At 42.0% G+C, this 16,765-nt stretch overlaps 1 protein-coding gene across 11 annotated transcripts in view; it reads left to right on the top strand.

Annotated features, from left to right (window-relative positions):
• The window catches only part of LOC113014550 (MAP7 domain-containing protein 1-like), a 54,634-nt gene that overhangs the window by 15,411 nt on the left and 22,458 nt on the right, over positions 1-16,765 (top strand). For 7 of the 11 annotated variants that reach the window (XM_026156164.1, XM_026156162.1, XM_026156158.1 and 4 more), the window contains exons 2-4: positions 9,348-9,566; positions 14,722-14,790; positions 15,007-15,027. In XM_026156164.1, the coding sequence (XP_026011949.1) occupies positions 9,348-9,566; positions 14,722-14,790; positions 15,007-15,027 (309 nt within the window). Of the gene's footprint in view, positions 1-6,563; positions 6,738-9,347; positions 9,567-14,721; positions 14,791-15,006; positions 15,028-16,765 lie in introns of those variants that run through there. The other 4 variants (XM_026156166.1, XM_026156165.1, XM_026156159.1 and 1 more) reach the window with 2 other exon arrangements.

Below are 16,765 nucleotides of genomic sequence, written 5' to 3'. Positions count from 1 at the left end.
CAGGACTTTATTACCAACGCTTCAGAATGTGCAGCTGAACAGCAGCACCTAAAGCAAACAGGTTCACCCAACATCAATGCATCTGTCTGCAGTGCTTTGTTTTTGCTTGCCCAGTTTGCCAGCAGCCTCAGGTAAATAAGTAGGTGCTGCTCAGATTTTCAGCCAAATGCATTGTTTTGTTTCCCTGCTGGAGGCAGGCAGTCCTGCAGTGTGAGCTAATGGCTTTCACCCGAAGACTTTTTTTCCACCTTTTGGACATTTTTCCAGCTAGGGCTCTCCAGTGTGGGGATATTGAACACAGAATATGTTACACATCTTAAGCCCCTTTGGTTAATCTCAATTACCCAGTAAGTCTTAAAATGCACACAGAGACCATCTTTCTTGATTTGGCCATTTTATTGTTTGTCTTTGTTATGAAAAAAAAAAGGTAAAATCTCCAAAGTTTATTAAAGCAAGTGTCCATGCTATGTTGGTGATGGCAGACTGAATGCTAACAGACATTAAAAATCTCTTTATTTACCTGTTTAATGCCGCTTTTAATTTCTTGTACTGTAATTCGTTTTTGTGTACAGGCCACCTGGGACCCAATTTAAAGGACATTTCTAAAATAAAATAAACATGGTTACCAAAATTCCCAGTACTCTGTAGCCAGTTGGCACTGGGGGTCATTGGTGTATTTCATTGGGGTTTCCTTATTCTCCCCCCTGTACACACTTCTCTGCTGGTATAAGCAGGTGTCTATGGGGGACATTGCCAGAGATGCTGGCCGCCGCAGTATTACTGGTAAATTTCAGCTGAAATTAAATTCGGCTCCCTGTTTGTCAGGTTACCAGCACTCATTTCCGTCTTCCTTGTTTTATTCTGTTTATTCCGTTTGGGTTTTACCAGCCAGCATGTCCCACACACAAACAGTTTCCTGTTGTGTCTCTGCAGTAAATCTGACATGCCAGTCTGTGGTCACTGTGAGAGAAGCCAGCCCCTTTTATGGGCGACACTCTCAATATGGTGCTTATTGCTATTTATAAACCCAGAGTCTGTCACAGTGGCACAGAAACCTGAGACGGCGGCGGAGGAACGACGAGCCGAGGGGGTAGCGGCGGGTGAACATCATGTTGAATTTGTGTTTCTGTGTTAAATGGAGCTGGTCACATGATCGATGATCACGTGGTTTCTACCAGCCAGCATGGGCTGCACGGCAGCTGTTTCTTCAGGTGAGAGAGGCGGAAAGAGCATGGCTCGTGTGCCAGGAGAGCAAGATATCAATCCACAGCAATTTGATGCTATCCATGGACACCACCCAGCTCTCTGCTCTCTAAAAAATTAATTCTAAAGTGACATGAAAAGTGGGTAAATCTAACCTCAGTATGATGAACTGAAACCAACGATCCCTGCTGAGTGACAAGGATGTAAAGGTTTATATAACCACATGAAAACCCCAATGAACCTATCTGTGTAAAGCCCGGAAGTTTTATTTCTGAATTTCACCTGCAATCACTATTAAATGTAGCAAATGTTTAAAAACCTTAAAAATCCTACAAATTAGAAACATAAGTGTCCATATGCATGGATTTCATCTTTCTCTTATTTACATTTGAAGGATAATCATCCTGCACCAGGCGTGTTTCCTGGAATTTTTCAGTGAGGTGGCACATGGCGGGTCCAAACAAGTTGAAATTTCAATGTGGTATAAGAAGAAGAAGTCATTTTCATGTGCACAGACCCCCATAAACTAGCATTAGGACACATAGCTGTCCCACTGAAACATATAATTTAACTACAAGAGTTAGGGGAGCACCTCGGGCCGTAGTTTTAGCCACACTCCTGTCCAATACCCCATGGAAATAACCTTCACTAAAATCAGTGACCTAGAAGCTTCTACGGCAGTTTTTAGCCTTCTTTTCTCTTTTTCCATGTATGCCAAATGATCTTTTAGTGGTTACTGTTTGCGGTGTATCCATAGATGTTCAGGCAGCTATTGCAGTAAAATGTAATAATGAAGAAAACAATAAAATGTTATGATTTTTAGGCAACTTCTGAAACATTTAGAAGCATTTTCATTCTCAAACCTTTAAGCACACGTATGGTTGATGATGAGGATGAGGGCTGAAGAGATCATTAGAAAGCATAAAGAAATATGATTTCCACCAATCTGCTACCATTGCTGACTACCTGACATTTACTGTATCTTTCCTTCACCCCGGTGTGGGCAGACAGCTCCATTTTATTTACCGTTTATCCAATTAAGGGTCATGGGAGGAGCTGGAGCCTGTCCCAGCTGTCACACGGTGGACACATTAGCTTGCATTTGATAAATGGTGATTCTGCAGAGCACAAAGCCTTTTCAGACACTTTGTTGAAGCTCAAATCATTTAATAATGACAAGTGAGTCATCTCTACTCTCTTTTGTCCACTGATTAAAGTCTTGTACAGATTTAGCTGGTGGCAGCTACACAAACCTTAACACTAATAAACATTGTCTAGTTTTGCAGGATTTATTACAAAAGAGGTATAAAAAAGTTTTAGAGTTAATTCTTCCCTGAGATTTCAGATGGTAGTCCCATCAGAAAGCAAAATCCAGCTCCTCTCCTTTCACTGCTGTCAGAGATATATAGAAACAGCCACACCCATGCTGCACTTAAAGTAATGAGTACTCTCAGTCAGATCTGCAGCAGAAGCCAGTCCTCTGCCATAGCTGCTCTTTGTTTTGCCATTTTTGCTGTGTAGCTTCTCGCCGTGGCACTCTGTGATAATCTACAGATGCAGTAAAATTTATTTAAGACTAGATTTTCCTCCAGAAAAAACTGGAAAATACTTTATCTGAGTTTTCCTGGAACTGTGTGTAAGAGCCCTAAAAGAAAGAGAAACAGGCATTTGATCATGAGATTAGAAAAATTGACATGTAAGTGAAGCACTCAGCTGTTTTTAGTGCTGTCCTGCATGGCTGGATTTAGTTTAGATCCTTTATAGACTTTTTAGGTAACCAGGCAATGAAAAGGATTCATGGTTGGGGTAATCCCTTGGTAACCCTGCACCAGTAGCAGTACACAATACTTTAAATAAAGATATCAGACTAATCTACTATGTGTTCTGTGCTATTTGAGTAATGTGTCCGAATAACACACATTTAGTCAGCCCAAGTTTGCAAGTGGCCCCTGCAGACGCCTCCATGTTTCATGCGTCATATAATAATAATGGATTGGATTTATATAGCGCTTTTCAAGGCACCCAAAGCGCTTTACAATACCACTATTCATTCACTCTCACATTCACACACTGGTGGAGGCAAGCTACGGTTGTAGCCACAGCTGCCCTGGGGCAGACTGACAGAAGCGAGGCTGCCATATCGCGCCATCGGCCCCTCTGGCCAACACCAGTAGGCGGTAGGGTAAAGTGTCTTGCTCAAGGACACAACGACCAGGACAGAGAGCCCGGGGATCGAACCGGCGACCTTCCGGTTACAGATACGCTTCCCAACCCCCTGAGCCACGGTCGCCCTATCTTTGTATCTCTGTGCTGTTTTTCACACATCCTTTCACATTGGCGCTCTCTTTTGCCTTTTTCTTTGAGTCAGCGCTTCTTCTTCAGTCAGGAGGTGTTCGTTGATTTTTATGGATTTATTGATGAAAAGCGATTTTGAATTAGCAGTTTTTCACGACCTACCTGCACGTCCAACTCACTTCTGCAGTTATAGGTCCACAGAGCATTGCTCCTTGTTAGTTTGCTTCATAGTAGAGATGGTGACTTCCTTTTTTTTTTTCTTTTTTTTTTTTTTCCAAAAAAAAAAAAAAAAAAAGAGATGGTGACTTCCTGTTGGCACACATGAATGAGCCTAAATAAAATAATCATTCAGCTTCCCTAGACTTTACAAGTTACTGGGACAGATGGAATAAATTCTGATCATAAAGAAAAGCTTATAACAGAAAGTAAACCATTCTCCTTTTTACAATCCTCTCCAATAACCACGTTAGGTCACACTGATACAGCAGTAGCTTACAAAGGTAACATCTAACTGTATTAAATAAGACTTAAGACTAGCAGTTGAAAAAATAGATTTACCAGGAATGTGTTTACTTGGAGTCATAGAGTGAGGAAGCAGTAGGGTTGTTTTACCTGAGACCTTTAAGTGTCTTAGGCCTCAGTCACACCGACCGGTTGTCAGTACTGAGTGTTTGAGTGGTTGCCGGAGGTAAAAGTCTTCTTGTGATTACTTTGGTGACTAAGAGATGTCTGTAGTTTACGTAGAAAATGCTGACTTCTGCAAAAACTTGCCATTTGCTTCCCTGAGTTCTGGCAAAACTTGAAAATCTGTGATGCAAAGCAGAAGAAGAGAACATTCACCTCAAGAGTAAAAGTTGTGTCTTACTGGGCTTGACGTAGAGCTGGGCGATATGAGATTTTTTTCATATCACGATATGTTTTTTTCATTTCAGGCGATAACGATATCTATCACGATATAAGCCAAATAACTATATTTGTAAGATTTAAATGTGCCGTTGCTCACAAGTAAAATGTGAAATAATGAGCAGCTTGTTTTTATTTAAATATTTATTTCCCATAATAAGTTCAACAGGGTAGATGTACTTAAGGAACATGAGACTTTTTCAGATAAATAAAGGCAAATATTGCAAACTACACAAAAGGCAGCCGCTAAAGCGTTTAAGTTTCAAAATAGAACAAACGAAACAGACTAAATTGTCAATTCCACTTAGAAACAAAATATTAATTCTAAAAATAAATCTTAGTTTGTTTTACAGAAGAACAGACAAAACAGACTAACTTTTGTCAATATCAAATAAACTGAGAACTAAAAGGAAATTCTCAATCTCTCCTTGTTGTATAGCTTAGCTTTTCAAACAGTTTTAACAGTTACTTTAGTCTGACAAAAGCCGAATGACGAATCAGCGCTTCCAGTCAGAGACTGAGGCTACGTCCACACGTACACGGGTATTTTTGAAAACGGAGATTTTCCGTTTTCGTTTTAAAAAATAATCCCGTCCACACATAAAGGCAGAAATGAAGGAAAACGCTGCTATGAACATGCCAAAGCAGCAGGTGGCGCTAGATTCCTAACCGTGCAGAAATGTTGGCCAATCAGAAGTCTAGAAGCCTCGGTGGGAAAAAGTAAACAAAGCTGGGGCATAGAAGCAGAACCGAGTCGTATGTGTGGACGGACAGTAACTGTGTGTATATGTAAGCATTTAAACACTGCAGAGAGTAGAATTAACAGTATTGTAGAAATTCATTTCACCGAAACAATAACGTGGCACAGTGTGACGCATGCACCAGTTTATTGTATTTTCAGACTTGCTTTCGGCACAATTTACAGTGCACGCTACTCTGTTTTTTGTCAGACTTGAAATAGCTGAAATACCTTCACACTACGGAACTTCTTTGGCTCTTCCGTTCGACAATCTCTCCGGCATTGGAACCATCATCTGTTTTCTCTTCGGTCACGCTCGGTTGATTTTTCTAGTCGGCACACTCATTTCCTCCATTACGCTCTGGCTCCATTACCCGCTGGCTGCTTCCCAAACAAACACACGTGCGGCTTGGCACTTGTGCTGTACACAAGCCACTCGACATGACGTTGCGGCTGTGATTGGTTCGGCTCTGCGCTACTTAATTTGGATTGGCTGACCTTTTTTTTTTTTTTTTTAAGAGGACAAGAGCGGCGAGGTCTATCACGATAGCTTAATTTCTCTATCGAGTAAAAGTTATATCGCGATACATATCGTTATCGTTCTATCGCCCAGCTCTATCTTGACGTATATTCCAGTTGTAATATTTGCAGAAGCATCTACTGAAATGAGTCCCCAGCTGTCTGCAGAAACTGTGAATGACCCTAGACTTACAGTGCCGTTAATGCATACAGCTATATATGCAGTATCTTTTGAAGCTCCTAGCACCTGCAGTTTAGTGTTTTTCCCATCAATATTTTAAATTCCAGGAATCCTGGCTTCTTTTTTAGCTATATAAGGCTGTTAAACTCTTTCAGTTCAAGTCAGCCACACTTATAATCTCCTCGTGGAAGGAGGAGCACTGCAATCCTCTTTTTGCCAAATCCTAATCCTTTTTTTCAACATCGAGTAGTAGCATTGCTGCCCTGTTTCAACATGATCCTGCATCCTTTTTCTTACAGTTGCTTCCTTATCTAAACGCACAGGGGGCTTAATTCACATCCCATTATTCCCCCATTAGTATTCTGTGCTGTACTGTGCATTAAGGCCTTTGTTGAATACTGTGGGGATAGCTGGAGACGAGCCCAGTGTTAATCTGTGATTTATGTGGTTCGGTGAGCGTTTGGACCGGCCTGATGAGAGCGTCATGCTCCATCTGCCCATTGTTGGCTGACTTGAGTGGAGAGCTGCCCTCAAGCCTCCAGCCTCTCATCTTCCTGCTTCACTCTGTCTCAGCTCCTGTCTCATTATTCCTCTTCTCCTCAAGTCCACCTCCATTGTGACAAAAACAGCCCACTGCACTGTTTCCCATTGTCCTCCAGCTCTCCTTTCTCTATAAATCTTTCTTCTCAATCTCCACATGTCCTTGTAGAAGAGCACAAAATGTACCTTCTTCCTGCACCGCCATGCGTCACTGCCGCTCTGTGCACAGTGTCACCGATTCCTCCAGCGTGACACACAGGGAAGGAGGGACAAGCAGCTACTGAGCAGATCACAGCGACAGCATCAGCAAGCCGCCCAGTGTGGACAGTCAGAGCAGGGATTTCAACAGGATGATGGGTCAGTTATGATCTTCATGACCCGACTGAGAATATTAGTCATTTTTAGAAACAACATAAAACACTGTTTGGTTGGGTTGTAACTAGAAATATTTCTGTTTGTTTTGTTTAAATTATTGATTTTACGGAGGTGTCTATCCAGAGAGGGAGGAACGGGGAGTACAGCAGAGCCTGTAAAGCCAGTGAAAACAGCTGTATAATCACTGAGGCGTCTGACTTTGCAGACATTTAACAGGCTACACTACAAAGTGTGACGTGGAGTTTGAGAGATGTTGGTGTTGAACGGTCTGTGAGGATCTTGTGCTGCTTCTACATGGGATTGATGAGAAAACAACTAAACAAAATACCTCTCTCAGTCCATCACAGAGTCATCCGAAGGATACTTTAAATCCTTTTCATGTTATCTGCATTCCCAACGAGGTGACACTTTACATTGTCAGGTATGGATCTTGCAATTAAGATTGAAACCCAAAGATTTAGTGCTCTGCTATAAGAAGTCACTTGGTGACAGTGGGGAAGAAAAACTCCGTTCTTACAGGAAGAGATCGGCAGAACCAGGCGCAGGGAGGGGAAACCATGAGCTCGGACTGGTGAAGAGACAAAAGAAAAGCCTAGAGAGATGACGAACATCAAACAGGACAAAACTACAGAGGGAGAGGACAGAGCAGTTAATGGCTCACAAATGCATCAGAGCTCAATCTGGGACAAAGATAAAAAGATTTTTTATATTTCAAAATTCTTCAAAACATGTTTTTTTTTTTTTCATTTTTCTTAATTTGACATAACACATTTTAAAAAAGAAAGAAAAACTACTAATTCTGATACTAGCAGCAGAAATAGCAAATGGGCTGGTTATTATACCGCTTTTCTGCTCTGCTCGATATACAACATATACAACATGCCTTATTTACACATTCACACACATTCATACAAACAGTTTTTCTATGTCTAAGTGCTTTCAGTCTTACAGTCACACTCTGATGAAGAGCAACTCAGGTTTCAGTGTGTTGTAGAATGATGCAGCCAGGGATCAAACCTTCCTATTAGTAGAGAGACAAGGATGTTATGGTCTGCGGTGGTTGGCTGGAATTTCCATAAGGCTCCTGAACCTACCTGGGATCCGCCCCTGGGCAGGGCCACCTCCTCCAGCTCCTACACACCTGGAGCCAATGGCAGTCAATCAAGCCAGGGGGATTTAAGCCACATGTTGCTGCGCATTCACCGCCAGTTCATCATCAACCTATTTGCTGGATTCATCTTGGCTCACGCGCTACCTCCGGACTCAGGATACAAAAGCAATCGTTTTAAAAACCATTCTGTGCCTCAACTGCCTGCCCTCCTGCAATCACACTCCATCTGAAGAACCCGGATCTCAGGTCAGCCTTGCCACGCCACTCAGCTCCCTGGATTCTCGTCACTCCCCTCTCAACACTCTGTGTCCCCTACTGCAATGTGACCGTTGCCTGCTCAGCTCCACTCTGCATCTCAGGCCCCGTTCCCTCGCCCTAGCCACGTTTCCCAGGCCACGCCACGTCAGGCTCTACGTCTTATTGTTTTTTGTCGTTGCTATGTTTCTAGCGCTTAAGCCTAGAAACGTAGCCTAATAAAATATTGTTAAACTATCTGCTCTCTCTCCTCTGGGTTTCTCTGGGTTTCTGCGCTCAGTTCAGTTCAGTACAGACCACTCGGTCCCGTGACAAAGGATGTGTTTCCACCTGGTTTCCTAGGTTTCCAGTCTAAATGCAAGTAACATTTAATTTCAGTGAAACAAAACCCAGAGCAGCTGTGGTTCGGGGGTAGAGCGGATCATCTGAAGGTCGGTGGTCTGCATGGTGAAGTATCCTTGCAAGAGATACTGCTACGTAAATCCAAGGACTTTTACTGCTTACTGTTGTGAAAAGCAGGGAAATAAAATGCACCTAAATTATCGCACAAACTCTTTGAACAGTAACATGTTTCTGTGTAAGCCCTGAAAGTGTATAGTTAGAAGTATTAGAGTCTCAGATGAAGTCGAGAAACTTGCCGAGCCCCAAACCGGAGTGAGATCATCGTTTTCTGTGGCTCCGTGGGGATGTTCAGCCTGATTTAGTATTAATTACTCCCGTGATTATAACTGTGCAAACATTTTCTTTATTTTAGGGAAGCAAGTTGAAGCAGACTTACACAACCATCTCTAATGTTTTCCTCTCTGTCTTAGCCTCCAAGCCTCATTATTAATGTGTGTGGTGGTGTCTTTAAAAGCTTTAATCTCCACGCTGTGGCTCACCTGCTGCTCCTGTGTTTATTAGTGTTGACGGGAGACTTTTTACCTCTTTTGCACTGAAGCCATCGGGGACTAAATGCAGGATTTTTTCTAATGAAGCTGAAGTGTTGCGTTAATGAAGCTGTCGAGGGCTTCACGGGTTCTCAGGAGCTAGATGGAAAGCTTTTACTGGAAGTCTCACCTCGGAGATTGCACAGTAATGATGACTGACATGACAGCAGGATATCACGTATTTGACAAAAAGCAGCAGTGACAGCATGAGGAGAATCATGTGCAGAGGTTTTTGGGATAATTACACGCTAATAAGCATCACAACTTTATGTTGTTTTTCTCCTTTGTGTGTTGCAGCTCTGCCCCTGCAGACAGACTCCCAGTCCATCCAGAATGGGGACAAATCTTTGGGGAAAGACCTCCTGACTCCAGAGGACTCAGCCGTCTCAGACCTTTCTCCCAAAACAGACTCCAGCTCCAAAACAGAGACCCCCGTTAAGACAGATGCCTCCTCCAAGACAGACGCTCGGCCATCCACGCCTGGCTCAAGCAGCAGCAGCCCTCAGCCCAAGAAAGGTAGACTGAGCTGTCTGGAGCCTTGTTTGTGGCAGCGAGGACAGAGAGTCAGTCTCAGTTTAGCAACTGAGGGGACTTTTATGTCTCTACACTGAAGATGTAAATGGAAAGGTCAAAGAGAGACGGGAATGATGTACAGCAAGGTGGCGGTTTTGTGGACTGTGTACAGAAAAATTTATTTTATACAAGACGACCTTCTAGTGTTACAGGCCCTGGTTTTAGTGGTTTTGGAGTATTTGAGTTCTTCTTAAGATTTTTGTAGGGGTTTGATTATATCTAGATTGAGGTTTTGTTTCTTCTTTTGATTTCATTTTCATCCTGGTAAGCTTGGCTACTATTACTCGTGCTATTTGACTATTTGAGCTGCAGTCTTTAGGAAGTATTTAGCAAGTTTTGCCTCTTTTTATTTTAATCTCTTCATTATTATAACAGTGAGTCTGATTTCTTGTATTACTGGGTTTTTTTTTAAGTTTTACTTACTTTTGGGTTTTCTGCTAATGAGTTTGTTTTGTGACCTGTGTTTTGGGTCATGTTTTCTTTATTATTTTAGTATCTCGAGTTTAGTTTATGGTTCCTGTCTAGTTTGCATAGTTTTGAAAACCTGTTATGATGGTTTATTGTTCTAGTGCTTGTGTTCTTGGTCTTTATTTAGCCAAAGACAAAGACGACAAGAGATGATAGCGACTTATGAGCCTGTTGTGAGCGGGTCCAGTGGTTTCCAGTGAGTGCTTTTTAGCCTAAAACCAATGATGTACAGATGATGTCTTTAAGTTACTTCAGAGTGGTATGAGCCCTCACAACTAACAAATATAGAAGAGCAGGCTGTAATTCTCCCTTCACAGTACATGGATAACACTTAAACTGTGAATTATCTTTAAAAAGAAGAGAGGAAGTGGTAAAAGCATATCTGTGGGGGTGATGGGATCACCACTGCTGACTACCCACTTCCTTCAAAGGAGTCAACTGAGGTGAAACACCAAAAACCACAGAAACAATTGTTTTTGGTGTGTAAACAGCTAAACAATAGTTCTAGACAGAGTCCAACAAACAAGGTAACAAAAGCCTTTTTGTATTTGTTCCAAAGTTGGATCAGACTGAAAGTTTTTCTCTTGATTAACTGTGACTTCATAAATGATGAGAGGTGGTTAAGGAAAAATTTAAGGAAAAATTGTCACTGCAAATGGGGAGGCTGCAGAGTTTGTCCTTCAGCTTCCTTAAAGTCAGAGTCTCCTGAGCTCCTGCCTCTGTGGACGTATCGTTGCTTGTTTGTTTTAGACATAAAGGGGAATTCCAGTGATTTTACACATCAAAGGCGGTTTTCGGGTCTTCTGAGAGCGCTGCTGCTCATGTGAAAAAAAGTTGTTTAAAGCGTTTTGTGTCTCCTGAGGGAGCTGCATGAAGTCTGCCTCTGAAGCTGGTGTTGTACAGGCACAAAGAAGGGAGACCTCTGTAGTCTGCTGCATTAGCTGCTTGTGGCATAAATCAAAGGCTGCCAGGTCTGTAAAGCTGTTGTCCCACGTGCACTTTGGCTCTTAATTTTTCAAGAACTTACCTGAAAGATGGTGAGAACAGAAATGTCCAATGGACTGAGATCGCACGTTATCTGGTCTTTAATCTGCTCTAACCAGATCCCTCACTCACAGTTAATCTATATGTCAGAATATTACAAAGTAAGAAGTGTTGACTTCTGTTTACTGCAAAACCACGCAGTATTTGAAGTACCGCAACCACCATTGAAGCAGACAGCTTCCTGCTAATTTGAGTTGTGAAAAATATATTTGCCTTTTCAAGAAATTGTGTGCATGTGCACACAATTGTGTGCTAAGGGGCAATCAAAAATAGCCCAGTACTTAGAGGCGATATCAAAAGAGCAACAGAGGACATTTCAGAGTGTTTATGTGTTCAAGTAGAGTCAGTTTTGTAGGACTTGGATGTAAATAAATTCTTTCATTTTAAATATATGAGACATATATTATTGGAGATGCATGAATATCTACAATTTAGACTTTAAAATGAAAGTCTCATGCAGTCTGTCCATGCAGTGGACCTGCCAACCCTGCCTGACACATCTGACCCTGTTCATGTCGCATGGTGAGTAATGTACGACGAGATAATGTGTCTCGCTTTGCAGCCCACTGAGAGTCAGATGGTTTTGCGCCTTCTGTTTTTCACATGAAGATCGTTGCTGGAGTATTTTTAGCCCATCCCACACACGTTGAACAGTTAATGCGAGAACTATTGTGCTTCTTTACAAAGTACAACCGAGATCTGGGATTAACGCTCTTTTCTCCAGCCCTTTCCGTGTTTCCTTCTGTCTCGGTATAAAAAATAAGCTGTACCACTCCAGCTGCATATAAACAGTCACAGTAATACTCTGCTTCTGATTGCTGGTGAATTCAGGAGAATCCACAGTCTGTGGGAGAAACTCAGCTCACAGGCTTTCAGGACACAGCATCAAGCAAATAGGACATTATGACCATTTAGTACAGTTTATACTCGCTATGAAGCCTCTGCAAATCCACCTTTACCCCTCAAAGCACACTTGCACATGCTCCTTACAGACTTTCAAGGTGAATGTCATTGATCTGTGGAAAAACAGGCTGCATTTGGGGTGCTTATTATTACAGTCGAACCCCAATTTCAGGCAGTGCCATTTAAGTGCGAGGTCAGAACTGCTTTAATATAGTGTTAAAATGACAAATAAAAATGAGTTAGAGCTTCAGCATTAGCAGAACTGAACCCTTTTCTTCGCCTGCTGTGAGGCTTTTATTAGTTGTTAAAACAGGAGTCAGCATTTTCTCTCTGCGTCGGCTGTGGGGTTCATTTGTTTTCTGATCGAGACCGGCTCTTCGTGTTCATCATTCACTGCAGAGAGTGGACTATTCATGCTATCCGTTTTTCTCATGTGTGGACATTCACATGCTTTCTATTGTAATGGAAGTTTCACTCTGTTAGTGAGCCATTCCCACAGGACAGCTGGTCGTGGATGAAAGCCGAGTTGTTATTTGTTGTGGGGATGTGGAGTACAGTATGGGGTGGAGGTGGCGATGCATTAAGTGACGTCTCGGCGATACGAGACCTGCAGGCTCACTCTGGAGATTCGCTCTTCTCTGTTCTTATTACGCCTGCATACAGCTATGTAGGATGCTCTCTGCAAGGTAGTGTTGGGGGGGGGTTGCCATGGAGATGGGCTGAAGTGGTGCTAGGTCCTCTGTGATTGGTTTAGAAGACGTAGCATACATATTGCATAGCACAGAGAAGAACCACAAAAGGAGACGGGATCGGCGAGCACCCCAGGAGTCCCGTTTTTTTTCCAGCAGCTCTTCAGTCACGGCCTCTCGGAGTCAGAGAGAGCTACGCAAATCCTCACGTTACACCAAAGTGTATCAAGATTCAGGCTAATTACTGCTTCAGATGAGCGTGTCTGAACAGCAAATCACACACGGGAGTTTAAATGTTGACCTTGAAACTGAATCACCTCCTTTTTAGATGTTAAATATTCCCAACATTGTTCAGAATTCATTCTAAAAATCATTATACAGCACAAGATTGAGAGAAACTGCTCTTAAATCTGGTGTTACTGCAGGGGATAGTCATGGATCACTTGGCATACTGCAGCAGGTTGAAGACGCTGTATCTGGGGCAGTTATTGTTTTTGGGCTCTGTACAGAAACCTTATCTCATCTATTTCACTGACCCTCAGTAGATCTGTGTCCGGGATATTCTGGGCATATTCTTTTATAGAGATGCTATAAAAAGAGGAGCTGCGGCAGTCAAAGCATCCTGAGCTTAAATCTGTTCTGAAACAGCAAACTTGGAGGGAAATGCGTAACTTTTAGGGAAAAATAAGATTTTTAAAACCTAATTTCTGTCAGATTTGACTGGTTCAGCAGTTCAACAGGAGTGATTATGTCTGAGTGATCAATGAAATTAAAGTTAAATGAGATAATGCTTCATAAAAGCTTCCTAAATGCTTTTCAAGATGAGTGATGAGACTTGTTTTGGTTTGACTTTCTATTTTTCTGGTTACAATGCTTTCTAGAATAAATTTCAGATTTTCATAGATTTTCATAGTGGAGAAGTATGACACAACAACAATCAAGCTCTTTCCTTCTTTGACAGTAAGGCCTGAATTATGCTTCAGCTTTAAATCTATATTGTAACTAAGGGCAACACTGTAACCTTCCACTTAACCTGACCTGCACCTCCTGAGAAATGTAACCACATGTCAGGTCTGCACGACTTTAATAGCGTGGAAGGTTGTGGTGTAAGGTCAAGAGGGGTTTCCAGTTCTGTCATAAGTTTGGACAGAAAGTCTAAATTAAGCTTTACCGTAGGTTGTTCTCTGCTCTCCACACCAGAGGATTGTTGATTCACTCTCAGTATCAGCTCCTATCATTTGAAACTGGGCCACTGCTTGATTAATTGATCAATTGATTGGTTAATTTTTCTACATGTCTTGGGTGTACTGCGTGAACAGGAGTAGCCTGAGCACAAAATCCTGAGGGACTCCAGTGCTGAACATCGAGTGGAGGAAGCGTGACATCCAAACTATTTCTTTATCTTATAAATCTGTAACATAGTAAGAGAAAGCGCATTAAAATAAGTAAATACATGTTTCTTTTGGTGTTGTTTTAAAAATAAGTTGCGTTTTTTATATCACAATCATCATTACGACTCTCAGGATGGCTTTTTAGAAAACAGGTTTCTCATATACTCAAATAAAGTCCATGAGTTGCAAGAATTGTGCCATTTAGTGTGGGTCTGCTTGGGGTTAATAACTCATGACTTTCTTCACACAGTAGGCCAAATGCTGTTTTCTGGGATTCAGATTTTAGCCATTTCAAAGCTGAGACTCCGTAGCAGTAATCAGCTTTTTTCACTATAGCTCTGCCTCTGAAGCTGATGTATATATAGTACTGTAGTATTATACACACAAAATCATAGTAATACTACAATTTTTAGTATGTAGGAAACCAGAAATGTTTTCCTGCTCTCTTAAGTCTTGAGTCTACTTCTCACATACCAGAAAATGATCAATAACTCTGCAATCTTTTAGCTTATTGTTTATAAGTTTAGTGAAGATGAGATGATAAATACAACTTGATGTGAAAATATGCATGTGTTTGTGAAGTAATTCTTTTCTCCCTTACAGACTCAGTGAGCTCGGAGCAAAGACAGAGGCTTGCAAAGGAGCGGAGGGAGGAAAGAGCCAGATACATCGGTAAGAAATGAGAAAGCGGATATAAAACACGATGGACTCAGCTGTCAGCTCCAGAAACCACTGCTACTGGATGCATGAAGCAGGGATTTCTTGTAACCAACTTAATGTGTCGACATCTTTTATCTTTTGTATCCCTCTTTGTGAATCTGTCACTCTGCTCTGAAGTGACTGACGGTTATTGACGTCTCTTATTGTTTCTTCCTGCATGGCGCTCAGAACAGCAAACTCAGCTGCAAGGTAAGGGGCTTCACTAAAAGCTTTCGCAGCAGTCATGCCATGTGGGAGTAATCAGCATCATTATGTGGATCCTTTTTCCTTTCTGCCGTGCCCGTTCTTCTCCCCCCCATCACCGATCGCTTTGGTTATCTGTCGCCACTCGGTGGAAACTTTTGAACTCCGTGATCGGTCTGCAGCCTCATTTTTGGTTTAAATGTATCTGCTCCTATCATGTTTGAATCTATTTTGGCTTTTGTGTTTTGCATTCCCACCCAGCGTGCATGCTCCACACCTATAATTAGAGTTTTACTTTGTGGCTGCAGAATGAAACTTCTCCTTATAAAAACACAGAGGCTGGTCCAAACACATGAGAAGCTGAGGACGTCTCCGAAGCGCAGGCGGCCAATCGGACCAGAGCTTAGTGGGCGTTTCCCAGCAGAGACGTCCCATAGAGCCCAAGGCAGTCGGCGTAAAAAATGAGCAGTCATTACCATAAACTGAGACCAGGCCTCGCAGACAGATTAGATTTAATTACTGCTTCCATTAGTATCAGTTATGTGGTCATGCTGCAGCAGTTAAAGTTAAACGTCGCTGCCTTTTTATCGAGAATATCCCAGGTTCAGATACTCGGAGCTAAGTTTCGTTTTCAGCCGTCTGCCCCTGCGCGTAATTATGTGGCAGTGTTAAGCCTTTCTTCAGTGTAGAGCCTGCAGTTTGTTGCACACAGTATGCAGGTGATGCCTTATATATGACAGCTTGTTATGTAACTGCAACTGTGCTCTAGATATTTCGTGCAGAGATGAGCATGTGAAAGCAAGTTCCGAAGCGTTAACCTGACACATATTTTTCAGTCCTGCTATGGATAATTAGATTTTTTCAGGAATGGGATTTAAGGAGGAGTGAAGACGTCTTTCTCGCTGTTGATGAAGTGCAGACGTGTGCGTGTCGTTGGCTCATTAGCGAAGATGAGCCGCAGAAAACCGAACTAAATATAAAACACGTATTTGTGTCAGACCATTGCTGCATCCTTGCATAGCTTAGTGCAGTTTTCCTGTTGCTGGTTAACTCATAAACAAAGACATTTCATGCCGTTCCTTCAGCTGGATCCAGCCTGTAACCCTCCCGCATCTTCACCCATACTTACCCGTCCATCTTTTTTTCATTCTTTTCATATAAAGTATGATATGGAAGCTGATTGAAGACGAGTAAATGCTGCGTAAGATGAAGGCTCTTAAATTGAGAAACGATTGATTGCAGTCTGATCGTTACCCGGAGAAATGAGCCACAGCAGTGTGTGTGTGCACAGAAAAACTGGCATATGCTGGAGGGTGCTGTAAAAGACAGCAGGGAACTTCAGCTTATTTACTGTTATCAGGATTAAAGTGTAATGAACACAGTGTCTTCCGTCTGTTTTACCCGTTTTGTTTGGGTGCTGCTGTTAGAGGCCTTTAAAGATCTTTAGCTGATTATATGCTATTACAAATAAAGAACTGACTTTCAATAACAGGCATAAATTACATTTTCTTTTCCAAAATAACATTTGAAATAATATATTAATGATACGCTGGCGTCTAATGCTTATGCTTTAGCCAGGCATGAGGCACAGCTCCAGGGATTTTGGTCCAGACTGAAATATTATGACAACAGATGGATGGATTGCCATGATATTATCTCCCAGAGAATACCTTTTATAATTGTGGTGATTCCCCTCTTCTCCCTCTTGCACCAAACGCAGACAAATCTTTCAGGTTACTGGTAA

Source organism: Astatotilapia calliptera, chromosome 22 (genome assembly GCF_900246225.1).
Source record: "Astatotilapia calliptera chromosome 22, fAstCal1.2, whole genome shotgun sequence".
NCBI lineage: Eukaryota > Metazoa > Chordata > Actinopteri > Cichliformes > Cichlidae > Astatotilapia > Astatotilapia calliptera.
The sequence above is the reverse complement of the archived record's forward strand: the minus strand, read 5'-3'. Positions and strand labels throughout refer to the sequence as shown.